The 19,239-nt window shown below is 40.7% G+C and overlaps 1 protein-coding gene across 3 annotated transcripts in view; it reads left to right on the top strand.

Moving 5' to 3' along the window:
* The first annotated feature begins 432 nt into the window (after positions 1 to 432).
* vwa5b1 (von Willebrand factor A domain containing 5B1) overlaps positions 433 to 19,239 on the top strand; it is a 91,873-nt gene continuing 73,066 nt past the window's right edge. For 2 of the 3 annotated variants that reach the window (XR_009810274.1, XM_061924138.1), the window contains exons 1-3: positions 433 to 578; positions 13,241 to 13,383; positions 15,576 to 15,728. Coding sequence is in view for 2 of the 3 variants with exons in the window: in XM_061924138.1 (XP_061780122.1) it covers positions 13,245 to 13,383; positions 15,576 to 15,728 (292 nt within the window). In the remaining variant the exon portion in view is untranslated. Of the gene's footprint in view, positions 579 to 688; positions 720 to 13,240; positions 13,384 to 15,575; positions 15,729 to 19,239 lie in introns of those variants that run through there. The other variant, XM_061924147.1, reaches the window with a different exon arrangement.

Raw genomic sequence — 19,239 nt, 5'->3', positions numbered from 1 at the left:
TACAAAAAGAATCGTGATTAATGTGAAAATCGATTTTTTTTTTTTTTTTTTTTTTTTTTTTTGCCACCCCTAATCTGTACAGCAGATATGGACATCTACATCAACAATATGATTTTCCTTAGAGTCTGGACAGGAAGGAGTAAAAACACAAAACAAAAACAGATTTTAGTTTTTTTTTATTCAATTAAGAATCATCACAGGTAAGAATGGCGGTTTATTCGAAAATCTATTTTTTTTAAGACCCCTAGTTCCCACCACCAAGCTCCAATATTGATCATACTGTTGTAATCAATATGAGTGAGAGGAGAAGGGGGATGTGCCTCCTCAGCACTGGACCCCTCCTCTTCTTCCTCTCTCGCAGCATCATTGTGAGGATAAGGAGGAGGAGGAGGAAGGTTTTTTTTCTTTCAGCCACATGTTGCTGTGCTTCACTAAAGTGCTGCAGCAGCCCGAGCCGCCTCGCCTGTGCCGCCACCTGTAGCAGCAAGGAGGAGGAGGAGGAGGAGGCGGAGGAGGACATCTTTCATCTTCAGTGGCCTTGGCGAGTCAGAGAGCTCCTCGGCGGACGCAGATGAAAGGTAAGCTGATGACGCGTGGAAGGAGCAGCTCGGAACCATTGTGCGTCCTCCATGGCGCAGACGCCGCCTTTCAACAGGTGGTTACCGCAGCAATGCTTTTGACACTGACGAGTGCACAGAGAAAACCTCTGGGAGTGGACGGTGAGTCATGTGAGCCAGGAGGGGTCCACTCAACATGTGCGCCAAGTCCAAACAATGCATATCTGCAAAAACGCTTTATTTGTCAGTCGGAAGAATTCCACCCTAAAATTCTCCCTCGTTTTTACAGTGCGTTACTGTAAATGTTGTTTTTACGATCAAATTCTAGCGACACAGCTGCCGGTTTCCCCCTCACCCCCCTAAAATACAGATGTTGTTTCTACAGTTTAAACTGAAAAACAATATCACTGTTATTTTTAAGATAAGCTGACATTTTTTTTTACCGTAAATTTTATGGTCGTTTTTACAGTGCATTACTGTAAATCAAAAAACTGTATCGCTGTTAATTTTTTTATTTTTATTTTATGTTCCCCCCCCCGAACATACGGTTGTTGTTTTTACAGTGTGTAAACTTAAAAAAAAAATTACAGTTATTTTTACGATACGCTGCCATTTTTTATTTATTTTTTATTGTAAATTCTATGGTCGTTTTTACAGTGCATTACTGTAAATGGAAGAACTGTATCGCTGTTATTTTTTTATTTATCCATCTATTTAAAAAAAAAAAAATGTTTTCCCCCAAAATACGTTTGTTGTTTTTACAGTGTGTAAACTTAAAAACAATATCACTGTTATTTTTACAAAACGCTGCCATTTTCTTTTACTGTAAATTATATGGTTGTTTTTACAGTGCATTACTGTAAATAGAAAAACTGTATCACTGTTTATTTTTTATTTTTTTTAATTTATTTATTTATTTTTTTAATGTTTTTCTCCCAAAAATTCCGGTTGTTGTTTTTACAGTGTGTAAACTGAAAATTAATACCACTGTTATTTTTACGATAAGTTGCCATTTTTTTTTTACCATACATTTTATGGTCGTTTTTAAAGCACATTACCATAAATGGAAAAAGTGTATCACTGCTTATTTTAACACATTTTTTTGTATTTATTCTTTTTTTTTTAATGTTTTTCTCCCAAAAATTATGGTTGTTGTTTTTACAGTGTGTAAACTTAAAAACAATATCACTGTTATTTTTACAAAACGCTGCCATTTTTTTTTACTGTAAATTATATGGTTGTTTTTACAGTGCATTACTGTAAATAGAAAAACTGTATCGCTGTTTATTTTTTATTTATTTTTATTTATTTATTAATTTTTTAAATGTTTTTCTCCCAAAAATTCCAGTTGTTGTTTTTACAGTGTGTAAACTGAAAATCAATACCACTTTTATTTTTACGATAAGTTGCCTTTTTTTTTTTTACCGTACATTTTATGGTCATTTTTAAAGTGCATTACTGTAATAGGAAAAACTGTATCACTGCATATTTTTTTTTTTTTTTTTTTGTATTTATTCATTTTTTTTATGTTTTTCTCCCCAAAATTATGGTTGTTGTTTTTACAGTGTGTAAACTGAAAATCAATACCACTGTTATTTTTACAAAACGCTGCAATTTTTTTTACTGTAAATTCTATGGTCGTTTTTACAGTGCATTACTGTAAATGGAAAAACTGTACCGCTGTTATTTTAAATTAATTTTTAATTAATTTTTTATGTTTTACCCCCCCAAAATGCGGTTGTTGCTTTTACAGTGTGTAAACTGAAAAACAATATCACAGTTATTTTTACGATAAGGTGCTATTTATTTATTTTTTTACGGTAAATGTTATGGTCGTTTTTACAACGCATTACTGTAAATGGAAAAACTGTACCGCTCTTGTTTTTTATTTATTTGTATTTATTTATTTAAAAAAAATAATTTCTCCCCGAAAATGCGGTTGTTGTTTTTACAATTTGTAAACTGAAAAACAATATCACTGTTATTTTTACGATAATGTAACCTATACATGCTACAAATCAATGTAAAAATATTTCACATTGCACATTGTATACTTAATAGAGTTCGGTTAAACCGCTCCACAAGGTTCCCTCGTGGATGGTATGGAGTAGTTCTTGTCTTCACAATACCAGCAACCTCACAGAGTTCTTTTTTGAGCTTAGACTCAAAGTCTGGTCCCTGATCAGTATGAAGCTTCTTGGGTATGCCGTGTATAAGTGTTCCAATAAGTAACGTGCAACGGTATGTGCTTTCTGATTAGGGGTAGGTAGAGCCACGCAAACTTAGTAAAGTGATCCGTAAGAACAAGTATGTCTTTGGTGTTACTCTGGTCAGGTTCTAGAGAAAGACAACCCGTACACACCAATTCAAGTGGCCGAGTGGTGGTGATATTAGCCAAGGGCACGGCCCCCTCTGGTGGGGGTTTTCGTCACAAGTCCTGATTTTGGTCTCAACATTTGCTGACATACGTGGCCAAAAAAATCTAGAGCGTACCAGGTCTAGTGTTCGCTCAACACTTCGGTGTCCCGTGTCATTATGAAGACTTGTCAGAACCAAGGCCCTCAACCCTTCTGGTAAAACGAGCTGGAAAAGTATTTCATCTCCATCTTGCCTTCTCCTGTAGAGGACACCATCCATCAATTCCAGGCGGTTCAATTCTCGACGAAGCAATGCCAATTCGGGAAGCTCGTGTCTCACTGTTGGGGGTACATGCTCTCCCGTTTCCAACTGGTGAATAACCTGTCGGATGGATTGATCAGATCTCTGTTTCTCCCTGATATCCTCAATAGACAAGGCTGGAACAACTAGCAACCCATGCTGATTCTCGTCAAGCTAGCTCTCAGCGATGGCTTTGGCAGAGGTGGTCATGGACTCAACCAGTGTGATGGGAAGGTAGTCAGTAGAACTGGTTGAACTGCAGTTTTTCACTAGACGACTTTGGGGCAGCACAGTGGAAAAGGGGTTAGTGCATCTGCCTCACAGTACGAAGGTCCTGAGTAGTCTTGGGTTCAATCCCGGGCTCGGGATCTTTCTGTGTGGAGTTTGCATGTTCTCTCCGTGACTGCGTGGGTTCCCTCCGGGTACTCCGGCTTCCTCCCACCTCTAAAGACATGCACCTGGGGATAGGTTGATTGGCAACACTAAATGGTCCCTAGTGTGTGAATGTTGTCTGTCTATCTGTGTTGGCCCTGCGATGAGGTGGCGACTTGTCCAGGGTGTACCCCGCCTTCCGCCCGATTGTAGCTGAGATAGGCTCCAGCGCCCCCCACGACCCCGAAGGGAATAAGCGGTAGAAAATGGATGGATGGATGGACTTTGGCAAATGGCTGCAACAACTTCTGGGGAAATTTCATATCCTGGCGCACTGCTGTGCCCTATGGTGAACTGACGGACGAGATCTAGATCAGAAGAAGTATCAAGAGATGAATCATGGGAACGACGTGACAGCGCGTCAGCGTCAAGGTTTTGCTTGCCAGCCCGATACTGAAGCGTGAAGGTGGACGTTGAAAGTGCAGCAAGCCAACGGTGACTAGCAGCATCAAGTTTGGCGGATGTCAGGATGTATGTCAATGGGTTGTTGTCTGTAACCACAACAAAGTTAGCGCCATACAGATAATCATAACATTTTGCTGTAATGCTCCATTTCAATGCTAGGAATTCCAGCTTAGGAGCAGAATATCGTGATTCACTGGTGGATAAACCACGACTAGCATCATGACTCTAAAATGACCATCTTGCTCCTGATAAAGAGCTGCGCGGAGACCTGTGGCACTCGCATCTGGATGTAAGATGTATGGCTTCTTCGGGTCTGCAAACCCCAGAACATGTGCAGTAGTTAGGTGCTCAATCAGGTTTTCAAAGGCACTCTGACATTCCGACAACCACCTTCCTCCAAACGGTGTATGGGTCGAGGCGTGTGACTTGTGATTGGACCGTCTCTGTCCAGAACTACGGGGTGGTTGTCAAGTCATTCAGTGGCTTGTAATGTTGTGTCGTTCGTGAACGAATCTTTTGATTCATGAACTGATTCGTTCCTTTCTCAGTTCAGTTGAGCTCCGCCGCGACCATGCCGGTATGAGTGGAACTGGCGCATCCTGTGACTCACTGAACCCTCGACGTCGACGAACGACGCAGCCAGCTACTCATCATGGGGGGGGGGGGAGGGACTGAGCGAACGATTCGTTCACCGCCGATTAACGACATGAATCACTCAGTGAACGACAGAATCAAGACTCGCAAACCTACTGACACAGAGAACTGACTGTGTTGCGGAGGGGGACGTCACATTGAGGCTCTCGTTCAGTCACTGTGCGCGTCGTTCATTGGGTGCTGAGGGCTTGTGTCGTTCGCGAACTGACACACACCGAGATCTGCCGTTGGGGAAGCTGTTACTGACTGACTCATGATTCGCCGACCTGCACACAGAACTGCTGCTACAGAAGTGATTCAGGTTCACGTACTGAACTGTGCTGACTGTGGCGCTGTGTCAGTCACTCACTGCCTGGTGTACTGCATGCACAGAGCTGTGTAGGGACTCCCGTTCACCCTGCTTCTCCCGCGAATGTCTGCACTGTACTGTACTACGCACGCCCCCGCCCCTCCTATTTGGGGGGTGGGGAGGGGGGAGATTCGGTGAACAAATTTTTTGAACGACTCAATTTAAGGAACTGATTCTAGTGATTCAGTACAGTCAAAAGAACTGCCGATCCCATCACTAGGGGCTTGGCTATAGCGGCATATCCCGGGATGAACCTCCGGTAGTAACTGGCAAATCCTAAAGAGGATTTTAGCTCTCTCAGAGTGCGTGGAATTGGCCAGGTCTTTAAGGCTGAAATCTTCTCTGGATCAGTCATCCCTCCCTGCTCAGACACCACATGACCCCGGTACCGTACAGAGGTTTGGAAGAACTTGCACTTCTCCAGGGATAACTTGAGGCCATGTTCCTTCAATCGGTTGACGACTCGTAGCAGGCGCTCTTCATGCTCCTCCAAGGTTCGTGAAAAGACAATCAAATCATCAAGAAACACAAGAACTTCTTTCAAGTGAAGATCTGTCATGCACTTTTCCATGAGGCGCTGGAAAGTTGAGGGAGCATTGGTAACGCCTTGCGGCATGCAATTAAACTCCCAGAACTCTAACGGGGTAACAAAGACAGTTTTCACTTTATCCGCTTCATTCATCTCAATTTGGTAACAACCAGACTCGAGAGCTAACAGGCTAACAGGCTAAACCATCTCGAGCCAGTGAACTTTTCCCAAAATTCCCAAATTTGCAGGAGGTTCCCATTGAAATGAATGGGACATTTTTCCAAGTTGCACAATTCACACATTTTTCAACCTATTCAAACCGTTCCAACATCAACACATTCCACTCATCCTGGACATTCAAACTAGGAGTTTCCCAAGTTCTCCAATTTTAAAAAAATCCCGGATTTCTGAGAATTCCTATTTTTTAGGGACATTTCCCCCATTCAAAATGAATTGTCCATTTTTTAAACTTCCACAATTCCCATATTTTTCAACCGATTCAAACCATTCCACCTTCAACACATTCAACTCACCCTAGACATTTAAACCATAATTTTTCCACGTTCAACAAATTTCCAGGAATTCCTGTTTTTTTTTCCAACACTATTTCCAACCTTTTTCGTTTGACTACTCCTTTTAAGTTTTTCAATCCATTTCAACCGTTCCACTGTCAAAATTTTTTTCTTAGTCAGGACAAAAAAAAAATTGGTTTAGGAACTAGAAACATTGCCGGTTTCCCCGAAATTCCAGGAATTCCGTAATACCATTTCTCAATTAAATAACTGTTACTACTTCAACATTTCTTGACCGATTTAAACAATTCCAACAGCAAACAAATCATCTCATTCAGGGCATTCATGCTCCTAATCATTTAATTTTTAAATTCCTGCTTTTCCCAAAATTATGAAAATTCCAGGAAGTTCCCATTGAAATGAATGGGACATTTTTCCAAGTTGCACAATTCCCACATTTTTCAACCTATTCAACCCGTTCCAACATCAACACAATCCACTCATCCTGGACATTCAAACTAAGAGTTTCCCAAGTTCTCCAATTTAAAAAAAATTCCCGGATTTCCGAGGATTCCTAGTTTTCTGGGACATTTCCCCCATTCAAAATGAATTGTCCATTTTTTAAACTTCCACAATTCCCATATTTTTCAACCGGTTCAAACCATTCCACCTTCAACACATTCAACTCATCCTAAACATTTAAACCATAATTTTTCCACATTCAACACATTTCCAGGAAGTCCTGTTTCTTTTCCAACACTGTTTCCAACCGTTTTCGTTTGACTACTTCTTTTACATTTCAATCAATCAATCAATGTTTATTTATATAGCCCTAAATCACAAGTGTCTCAAAGGGCTGCACAAGCCACATTTTTCAATCCATTTCAACCGTTCCACCGTAAAAACATTCCTCTAAATCAGGACGAAAAACCAAGTTGGTTTAGGAACTAGAAACATTCCCTGTTTTCCCGAAATTCCAGGAATTCCGTAATGCCATTTCTCAATTAAATAACTGTTACTACTTCAACATTTCTTGACCTATTTAAACAATTCCAACACCAACCAATTCAGCTCATTCAGAACATTAATGCTCTTAATCATTTATTAAAAAATCCTGCTTTTCCCCAAATTCCGAAAATTCCAGGAAGTTCCCATTGAAATGAGTGGGACATTTTTCCAAGTTGCACAATTCCCACATTTTTCAACCTATTCAAACCGTTTCAACATCAACACATTCCACTCATCCTGGACATTCAAACTAAGAGTTTCCCAAGTTCTCCAATTTTAAAAAAATTCCGAGAATTCCTAGTTTTCAGGGACATTTCCCCCATTCAAAATGAATTGTCCATTTTTTAAACTTCCACAATTCCCATATTTTTCGACCGATTCAAACCATTCCACCTTCATAATTCTTAACCATAATTTTTACACGTTCAACAAACTACCAGGAATTCCTGTTTTTTTTTCAGACCCTTTTTCCAACATTTTTCATTTGACTACTCCTTTTACATTTTTCAATCCATTTCAACCGTTCCACTCTCAAAACATTTTTCTTAGTCAGGACAAAAAAACAACTAGTTGGTTCAGGAACTAGAAACATTCTCGGTTTTCCCAAAATTCCAGGAATTCCATAATACAATTTCTCAATTAAAAAACATTTACTACTTAAAAAAATTATTCACTGATTTAAACAATTCCAACACCAACCAATTCAGCTCATTCAGGACATTCATGCTCCTAATAATTTTTTGAAAAATCCCACTTTTCCCTAAATTCCAGAAAGTTCCCATTGAAATGAATGGGACATTTTTCCAAGTTGCACAATTCCCACATTTTTCAACCTATTCAAACCGTTCCAACATCAACACATTCCACTCATCCTGGACATTCAAACTAAGAGTTTCCCAAGTTCTCCAATTTAAAAAAATTCCCGGATTTCCGAGAATTCCTAGTTTTCAGGGACATTTCCACCATTCAAAATGAATTGTCCATTTTTTAAACTTCCACAATTCCCATGTTTTTCGACCGATTCAAACCATTCCACCTTCATAATTCTTAACCATAATTTTTCCACATTCAACAAATTACCAGGAATTCCTGGTTTTTTTTCCAGACCCTTTTTCTAACCTTTTTCATTTGTCTACTCCTTTTACATTTTTCAATCCATTTCAACCGTTCCACTCTCAAAACATTTTTCTTAGTCAGGACAAAAAAACAACTAGTTGGTTCAGGAACTAGAAACATTCTCGGTTTTCCCAAAATTCCAGGAATTCCATAATACAATTTCTCAATTAAAAAACATTTACTACTTAAAAAAATTATTCACTGATTTAAACAATTCCAACACCAACCAATTCAGCTCATTCAGGACATTCATGCTCCTAATCATTTTTTGAAAAATCCCACTTTTCCCTAAATTCCAGAAAGTTCCCATTGAAATGAATGGGACATTTTTCCAAGTTGCACAATTCCCACATTTTTCAACCTATTCAAACCGTTCCAACATCAACACATTCCACTCATCCTGGACATTCAAACTAAGAGTTTCCCAAGTTCTCCAATTTAAAAAAATTCCCGGATTTCCGAGAATTCCTAGTTTTCAGGGACATTTCCACCATTCAAAATGAATTGTCCATTTTTTAAACTTCCACAATTCCCATGTTTTTCGACCGATTCAGACCATTCCACCTTCATAATTCTTAACCATAATTTTTCCACATTCAACAAATTACCAGGAATTCCTTTTTTTTTTTTCAGACCCTTTTTCCAACATTTTTCATTTGACTACTCCTTTTACATTTTTCAATCCATTTCAACCGTTCCACTCTCAAAACATTTTTCTTAGTCAGGACAAAAAAAAAACTAGTTGGTTCAGGAACTAGAAACATTCTCGGTTTCCCCAAAATTCCAGGAATTCCATAATACAATTTCTCAATTTAAAAAACACTTACTACTTAAAAAATTATTCACTGATTTAAACAATTCCAACACCAACCAATTCAGCTCATTCAGGACATTCATGCTCCTAATCATTTTCAAAAAAATCCCACTTTTCCCTAAATTCCAGGAAGTTCCCATTGAAATGAATGGGACATTTTTCCTAGTTGCACAATTCGCGCATTTTTCAACCTATTCAAACCGTTCCAACATCAACACATTACACTCATCCAGGACATTCCAACTAACACATTCCCAAGTTCCAAACCAAATTCGTTTTTTTCCTGGAAATTCAAACTATTCAACAGGGGGACGGCGTGGCGCAGCGGAAGAGTGGCCGTGTGCAACCCGAGGGTCCCTGGTTCAATCCCCACCTAGAACCAACCTCGTCATGTCCGTTGTGTCCTGAGCAAGACACTTCACCCTTGCTCCTGATGGGTGCTGGTTAGCGCCTTGCATGGCAGCTCCCTCCATCAGTGTGTGAATGTGTGTGTGAATGGGTAAATGTGGAAGTAGTGTCAAAGCGCTTTGAGTACCTTGAAGGTAGAAAAGCGCTATACAAGTACAACCCATTTATCATTATTTATTTATAACATTCAAACCATTTCAAACTATTCTTACATTCACACCACATTTTGTCAGCATTTCAGTTCACCTTCAGGATTGGAGCATTCACACACACTTCCTTCAGGAATTGCCTCATCGAGTTAAACATGTTTTTGTATTTGATTCGTGAAAAAAGCAGAAATCTTTATTTCAAGTATGAAATCTGAATCTAAATCGGTTGCCTGGTCCTTGCCGCTGTGTTCTGCGAGCCGATCCGTCTCTATGGAAATGGCTTTCGTCATAAGCGGCGACGGCGCGGTGCTGATGCGCTCGAATCAGACAAAGCCACGCGGGATTTCATGGATTCATTTCCATAATTGGGAATGCTGAGCGCTCTCCTCCGTACTGGTTTTCCTCGCCGTGGTGTTGCTGAGGACCATCCCGCCTTCGCCGCTTTGACCTTTAGTTACCTGCCGCCCCTGCTTAATGAGATCAGACTGCCCGTAAATCCTGATGCGCTCTAATGGACAATTACGCTGCGAGTCGTACGATGGAGAAAAATATGCTCTCTACGTTCTAAAAAGGCTAATCCATCATAATTACATATTCTCCAGCGTCTTTTGCAGTGGACATTTATGAACATGCATAACAAATGGATACAACACAGCCCTAATCTCATCATTTTGCCATGGTTAGTTAGTATCCACCCAACTCTTTATCATATTAACATTTCACCTTCATCTCAGTGATGTGCGGATCGATACGGAAATAATCCTCAAATCAATATATCAGTACTTTTGATACTTTAGTTCAGGGGTGTCCAAACTTTTCCCGCCAAGAGCCACATACTGAAAAGTCAAAGTTCTGTTCTTTTTTCAAATTAAAAAAGAACAGCTAAAAACTATGTACAAAACCCAAAACCAGTGAAGTTGGCACGTTGTGTAAATGGTAAATAAAAACAGAATACGATGATTTGCAAATCCTTTTCAACTTATATTCAATTGAATAGGAATGTGGCTTGGCGTTGTCTTGCTGTAATAAGCAGGGGCGTCCATGATAACGTTGCTTGGATGGCAACATATTGTCAAGACGTGGACTATGGTGTGTTTGTTTTCCCGAGATGCAAGTAAAGCTGGACTGGTCATGGCGTGAAGGTGAATACATATTTATTTATAACACTCAAAGGAACAAAAAGCGCGCTCAAGGCGGATGTACAAACTTGACTAACGAAACAAAAAGACTTGCACGTGGGCAAAAAACTGTGAACAATTAAACAAAAACACTAACTGTGGCATTAATAAACAAAAAAAACTTACTTGACATGGACTATGAAGTGCGCAGAGGTAAAAGTGTGACAGGGGTATGAATCTGGGATTTCGCCAGAACGACGAACTGAAAACAATGAACTTAAATACTACCCACATGGTTAACGAAAACAGGTGCGTGACTCAAAACGTGAAACAGGTACGTGACGTGACAGGTGAAAACTAATGGGTTGCTATGGTGACAAAACAAAACAAAAGTGCACAAAAAGTCCAAAAACAAAACCGAACATGACTAAAACAAAACATGATCACACAGACATGACACATATGTTGCTCCAAAACCTGTATGTACCTTTCAGCATTGATGGTGCCTTCATAGATGTGTAAGTTACCCATGCCTTTGGCACTAATACACCCCCATACCATCACATGGTTCTTTTCCTCTTTGGTCCGGAGGACACAACGTCCACAGTTTACAAAAACAATTTGAAATGTGGACTTGTCAGACCACAGAACACTTTTCCACTTTATATCAGTCCATCTTAGATGAGCTTGGACCCAGCAAAGCCGGCGTCGTTTCTGGGTGTTGTTGATAAATTGCTTTCGCTTTGTATAGTAGAGTTTTAACTTGCACTTACAGATGTAGCGACAAACTGTAGTTACTGACAGTGGTTTTCTGAAGTGTTCCTGAGCCCATGTGGGGATATCCTTTACACACTGATGTCGCTTTTTGATGCCTTAAGGATCGAAGGTCCTTGATTTCTCCAGATTCTCTGAACCTTTTGATGATATTACGGACCGTAGATGGGGAAATCCCTAAATTCCTTGCAATAGCTGGTTGAGAAATGTTGTTCTGAAATTTTTCGACAATTTGCTCACACATTTGTTGACAAAGTGGTGACCCTCGCCCCATCCTTGTTTGTGAATGACTGAGCATTTCATGGAAGCTGCTTTTATACCCACCTGTTCCCAATTAGCCTGTTCATCTGTGGGATGTTCCAAATAAGTGCTTGATGTGTTTCTCAAGTCTTTTTTGCCACTTGTGTCGGCTTTTGTAAACATGTTGCAGGCATCAAATTCCAAATGAGCTAATATTTGCAAAAAATAACAACGTTTTCCAGTTGGAACATTAAATATCTTGTCTTTGCAGTCTATTCAATTGAATATAAGTTGAAAAGGATTTTCAAATCATTGTATTTATCATTTACACAACATACCAACTTCACAGGTTTTGGGGTTTATCTATATATATATATATATATATATATATATATATATATATATATATATATATATATATATATATATATATATATATATACAGTTTGTTGCGTTTGGACCAGTTGTTCCTCCCAGGGAATTCAAGTCGCAGGTCGCTCCCAAGCTCTTTACGACACTTAAAGCTGAGTAGAAGAACCACCAGAGACAGAATAGGTATTTTGTAATATATTTGCAAAGCTTTGTAAATATACCGAGACCAGTCCAGCATAGAACATTCAATTGCGCCGCTCAAAATGGTCTGCCCCACTCCAATGAAAAACCCCTCTCCTCTCTCAAGTCTCTCTCCCTCCCACCCTCACAGTCTTGTCCCTCCAGCCCAAACACATGCCCATTGTCCTCCGCACCTGGACATAAGGATAGATAAGAGGAAGGAGTATCTCTCTTTCTTACATTCCACACTCAATGTTAGCACACAGTATTTGCAGACAACCAAAAGACCACAATTGGAAGAAAAACACTAGCTGTTTTGTAATATGATTATGAAATAAAAGAAGTAACACTTAAATTCGGATATATGTAAATATCTGCCTCCGACAAGTTACATACAGCCCGGCCCCCACATTTTTTCTTTTAACCCAATGCGACCCCCGAGTCAAAAGGTTTGGGGATCCCTTCTGTAAGTTGTTGGCAGATTCAAAGCAACTATGCGTCTAATATGAACACCTGGTACTAGTGGTAGAGGGGGCAAATTACACCTCAAACAGGGTTTGCACATATTTTAAAGGTAAATGCTTGGATTTATTTGTTTTTCATGGAATAAGCATGATAAAATACCAGGTTTACAGTATATGGAAACATGGGCATTATAAAGGGAGTCAATGGGGGAGAAAAGGGTCCCGGGGAACTCCAATGTATACTCACTCAATAGCTGGTGGTAAAAATAATTCAGCAAAGAACAGACAATGCAGATTTTGAGATGAATTCCTTTACAAGTCCTGTGGCCATATTTCATACCGCTAACCTTTCCAATGAAAATTCCGTTGCAGAAAGCAAGGCAATTAAAAAGACCCATAAAGGTCTCAGGTCTCCTAGAGGGTTAATCGAGGGACCAGACCACAGTTTGAAAGCCACTGATTTAGAGGTTCCACTTAACTTCTAGTTGTTGTTTTTTTCAGCGCCATGCCGGGACTCATCAACAAGGAGAACCGGAGCCCTCTACCCCTTAGCATCTCTGACATCACTTCCTGCGTCAGAGGCTACACCCAGGCCATGACCGCTTCCATGGCGTACGAAAACATAGAGGACCACGCCATCGAAGGTGAGTTCCTACCTACCTACCTACTTACCTACCTACCTACCTACCTACCTACCTACCTACCTACCTACCTACCTACCTACCTACCTACCTACCATCTACCCATCAGTAACTATGATGGTATGATACCGACCTACCTACCTACCATCTACCCATTAATAACTATGATGTTTGATACCTACCTACCTACCTACCTACCTACCTATCATCTACCAATTAGTAACTATGATGGTATGATATCTACCTACCTACCTACCTACCTACCTACCTACCTACCTACCTACCTACCTACCTACCATCTACCCATCAGTAACTATGATGGTATGATATTGACCTACCTACCTACCATCTACCCATTAATAACTATGATGTATGATACCTACCTACCTACCTACCTACCTATCATCTACCAATTAGTAACTATGATGGTATGATACCTACCTACCTACCTACCTACCTACCTACCTACCTACCATCTACCCATCAGTAACTATGATGGAATGATATCGACCTACATACCTACCATCTACCCATTAATAACTATGATGTAAGATACCTACCTACCTACCTACCTACCTACCTACCTACCTACCTACCTACCTACCTACCATCTACCAATTAGTAACTATGATGGTATGATACCCACCCACCCACCTACCTACCTACCTACCTACCTACCTACCTACCTACCTACCTACCTACCTACCTACCTACCTACCTACCTACCCATGAGTAACTATGATGATATGATACCCACCTACCTACCTACCTACCTACCTACCTACCTACCATCTACCCATTAGTAACTATGATGGTATGATACCTACCTACCTACCTACCTACCTACCTACCTACCTACCTACCTACCTACCTACCTACCTACCTACCTACCTACCTACCTACCTACCTACCTACCTACCAACCTGCCTGCCTACCTACCTACCTACCTACCATCTACCCATCAGTAACTATGATGGTATGATACCCACCTACCTACCTACCTACCTACCATCTATGATACCCATCTACCTTCCATCTACCCATTAATAACTATGATGGTATGGTACCCACCTACCTACCTACCTACCATCTACCCATCAGTAACTATGATGGTATGATACCCACCTACCTACCTACCTACCTACCATCTATGATACCCATCTACCTTCCATCTACCCATTAATAACTATGATGGTATGGTACCCACCTACCTACCTACCTACCTACCTACCTACCATCTACCCATCAGTAACTATGATGGTATGATACCCACCTACCTACCTACCTACCTACCATCTATGATACCCATCTACCTTCCATCTACCCATTAATAACTATGATGGTATGGTACCCACCTACCTACCTACCTACCTACCTACCTTCCATCTACCCATTAATAACTATGATGGTATGATACCCACCTACCATCAATGATAGCTATCGACCTACCATCTACCCATTAATAACTATGATGGTATGATACCCACCTACCTACCTACCTACCTACCTACCTACCTACCTATCTACCTACCTACCTACCTACCTACCTACCTACCGTCTACCCATTAATAACTATGATGGTATGATACCCACCTACCTACCTACCTACCTACCTACCTACCTACCTACATCTACCAATTAGTAACTATGATGTGTGATACCCACCTACCTACCTACCTACCTACCTACCTACCTACCTACCTACCTACCTACCTACCTACCTACCTACCTACCATCTGCCCATTAGTAACTATGATGGTGTGATACCCACCTACCTACCTACCCATTAGTAGCTATGATGGTATGATACCACCTACCTACCTACCTACCTACCTACCTACCTACCTACCTACCTACCTACCTACCTACCTACCTACCTACCTACCTACCATCTACCCATTAGTAACTATGATGGTATGATACCCACCTACCTACCTACCATTTATGATACCTATCGACCTACTATCTACCCATTAATAACTATGATGGTATGATACCCACCTACCTACCTACCTACCTACCTACCTACCTACCTACTTACCTACCTACCTACCTACCTACCTACCTACCTACTTACCTACCTACCTACCTACCAACCTACCTACTTACCTACCTACCTACCATTGAAGGTGAGTTGGCTAAGTTCTGAGGAAGCGCGGGGGCTCCATTGGGTTTTGTTTGGTGTTGTCCGGCAGGGATCTTCATCTACCCGCTGGAGGAGAAAGCCATTGTCGTAGGCTTCGAGGCCATGATCTCCAGCCAGATCATCACGCTGCAGATCAAAGACAAGGCCAAGATGGACGACTGTTACAACGGCGTGCCAAACGGAGCGCCACCTAGCGGCGTTGGTGAGACGTACAGATTTTAAAGTGATATTTCTTCAACAATACGACACCGAATTAAACATGCCCGCCAACCACCTTACCTACCTACCATCTCTATATAATACTTACTTTCCACTCTACCCAACCACCTACAGTAACTAGCTATCTACCATCTATGATGACTATATGATACCTACCTACTCACCTACCAATCTACCCATTATCTATGATACCTTTGATTGTACCTATTTCATGATACCTATTTACCTTCATACCTAACATCAAATCCACCCACGTACCTACCTATTGAGCTAGTTACCTATGTGCCTTAAGTGCCTACCTATTTCCCTATTTACCTAACTGTCTGCATACCTACCTAACTACCTACCTAAGAACCATATACTTATCTGTGATAGCCATAAACTATGATATATACCAATCCACCCAGCATCTACCAACATATTACAATCCCACCCAACTACTTCCCAACCTACCCAATTATCTACCTACCTACCATCTACCCATCAATAACTATGATAGCATGATACCCACCTACCTACCTACCATCTATAACAGCTATGATATGTTACCAGCCGACATATCTACTTATCTACCTAGCGAGCTCGCTAGATACCTTCATATTACTATGATATACCTACCTACCTACCTACCTACCTACCTACCTACCTACCTACCTACCTACCTACCTACCTACCTACCTACCTACCATATACCCATCAATAACTATGATGGTATGAGACCAACCTACCTCCCAACTACCCATCAATAATTATAATTGTATGATACCTACCTACCTACCTACCTACCTAACTACCTACCTACCTACCTACCTACCATCTACTTATCAATAACTATGATGGCATGCTGCCTACCTACCTACCTACCTAACATCTACGTATTAGTAACTATGATGGTATGATACCTACCTACCTACCTACCTACCTACCTACCTACCTACCTACCTGCCTACCTACCTACCTACCTACCTACCTACTTACCATCTACTCATCAATAATTATGATGATATGATACCTACCTACCTACCATCTATGTATTAGTAACTATGATGGTATGATACCTACCTACCTACCTACCTACCTACCTACCTACCTACCTACCTGCCTACCTACCTACCTACTTACCATCTACTCATCAATAATTATGATGATATGATACCTACCTACCTACCATCTATGTATTCGTAAGTATGATGGTATGATATCTACCTACCTACCTACCTACCTACCTACCTACCTACCTACCTACCTACCTACCTACCTACCAACCATATACCCATAAATAACTATGATGGTATGAGACCAACCTACCTCCCAACTACCCATCGATAATTATCATTGTATGATACCTACCTACCTACCTACCTATGTACCTACCTACCATCTACTCATCAATATCTATGATGTATGATACCCATCTACCTACCTATCATCTATCCATTAGTAACTATGATTGTATGATACCTACCAACCTATCTACCATCTACCCATTAATAACTATAATGCTATGATACCCACCTACCTACCGACCGACCGACCTACCTACCTACCATTAATAACTATGATTGTATGATACCCACCTACCTACCTACCATCTATGATACCCACCTACCTACCTACCATCTACTAAAACAATGACGCTGTGATACCCACCTACCTACCTACCAACCATCTATGATACCTACCTACCTACAATCTACTGTAACTATGATGCTATGTTACCTACCTACCTACCAACCATTTATGATACCTACCCCTACCATTTACCCATTAGTAACTATGATGGTATGATACCTACCTACCTACCTACCTACCTACCATCTATGATACCTACCTACCTACCATCTACTATAACGATGACGCTATGATACCTACATACCTACCAACCATCTATGATACCTACATACCTACCATTTACCCAGTAGTAACTATGATGGTATGATACCTACCTACCATCTACTTATCAATAGCTATGATGGTATGATACCTACCTACCTACCTACCTACCTACCATCTATGATACCTAACTACCTACCATCTACTACAAACCCTGTTTCCATATGAGTTGGGAAATTGTGTTAGATGTAAATATAAACGGAATACAATGATTTGCAAATAATTTTCAACCCATATTCAGTTGAATGCACTACAAAGACAAGATATTTGATGTTCAAACTCATAAACTTTATTTATTTTTTTCAAATAATAATTAGCTTAGAATTTCATGGCTGCAACACGTGCCAAAGTAGTTGGGAAAGGGCATGTTCACCACTGTGTTACATGGCCTTTCCTTTTAACAACACTCAGTAAACGTTTGGGAACTGAGGAGACACATTTTTTAAGCTTCTCAGGTGGAATTCTTTCCCATTCTTGCTTGATGTACAGCTTAAGTTGTTCAACAGTCCGGGGGTCTCCATTGTGGTATTTTAGGCTTCATAATGCGCCACACATTTTCAATGGGAGACAGGTCTGGCCTACAGGCAGGCCAGTCTAGTACCAGCACCCTTTTACAATGAAGCCACGTTGATGTAACGCGTGGCTTGGCATTGTCTTGCTGAAATAAGCAGGGGCGTCCATGGTAACGTTGCTTGGATGGCAACATATGTTGCTCCAAAACCTGTATGTACCTTTCAGCATTAATGGCGCCTTCACAGATGTGTAAGTTACCCATGTCTTGGGCACTAATACACCCCCATACCATCACAGGTGCTGGCTTTTCAACTTTGCGCCTAGAACAATCCGGATGGTTCTTTTCTTCTTTGGTCCGGAGGACACGACGGCCACAGTTTCCAAAAACAATTTGAAATGTGGACTCGTCAGACCACAGAACACTTTTCCACTTTGTATCAGTCCATCTTAGATGAGCTCAGGCCCAGCGAAGCCGACGGCGTTTCTGGGTGTTGTTGATAAACTGTTTTCGCCTTGCATAGGAGAGTTTTAACTTGCACTTACAGATGTAACGACCAACTGTAGTTACTGACAGTGGGTTTCTGAAGTGTTCCTGAGCCCATGTGGTGATATCCTTTACACACTGATGTCGCTTGTTGATGCAGTACAGCCTGAGGGATCAAAGGTCACGGGCTTAGCTGCTTACGTGCAGTGATTTCTCCAGATTTTCTGAAACCTTTGATGATATTACGGACCGTAGATGGGGAAATCCCTAAATTCCCTGCAATAGCTGGTTGAGAAAGGTTTTTTCTTAAACTGTTCAACAATTTGCTCACGCATTTGTTCACAAAGTGGTGACCCTCGCCCCATCCTTGTTTGTGAACGACTGAGCATTTCATGGAATCTACTTTTATACCCAATCATGGCACCCACCTGTTCCCAATTTAGCTGTTCACCTGTGGGATGTTCCAAATAAGTGTTTGATGAGCATTCCTCAACTTTATCAGTATTTATTGTCACCTTTCCCAACTTCTTTATCACATGTTGCTGGCATCAAATTCTAAAGTTAATGATTGAATGAATCAGTTTGAACATCAAATATGTTGTCT

Source organism: Nerophis lumbriciformis, linkage group LG01 (assembly GCF_033978685.3).
Source record: "Nerophis lumbriciformis linkage group LG01, RoL_Nlum_v2.1, whole genome shotgun sequence".
Classification (NCBI taxonomy): Eukaryota; Metazoa; Chordata; class Actinopteri; order Syngnathiformes; family Syngnathidae; genus Nerophis; species Nerophis lumbriciformis.
The sequence above is the reverse complement of the archived record's forward strand: the minus strand, read 5'-3'. Positions and strand labels throughout refer to the sequence as shown.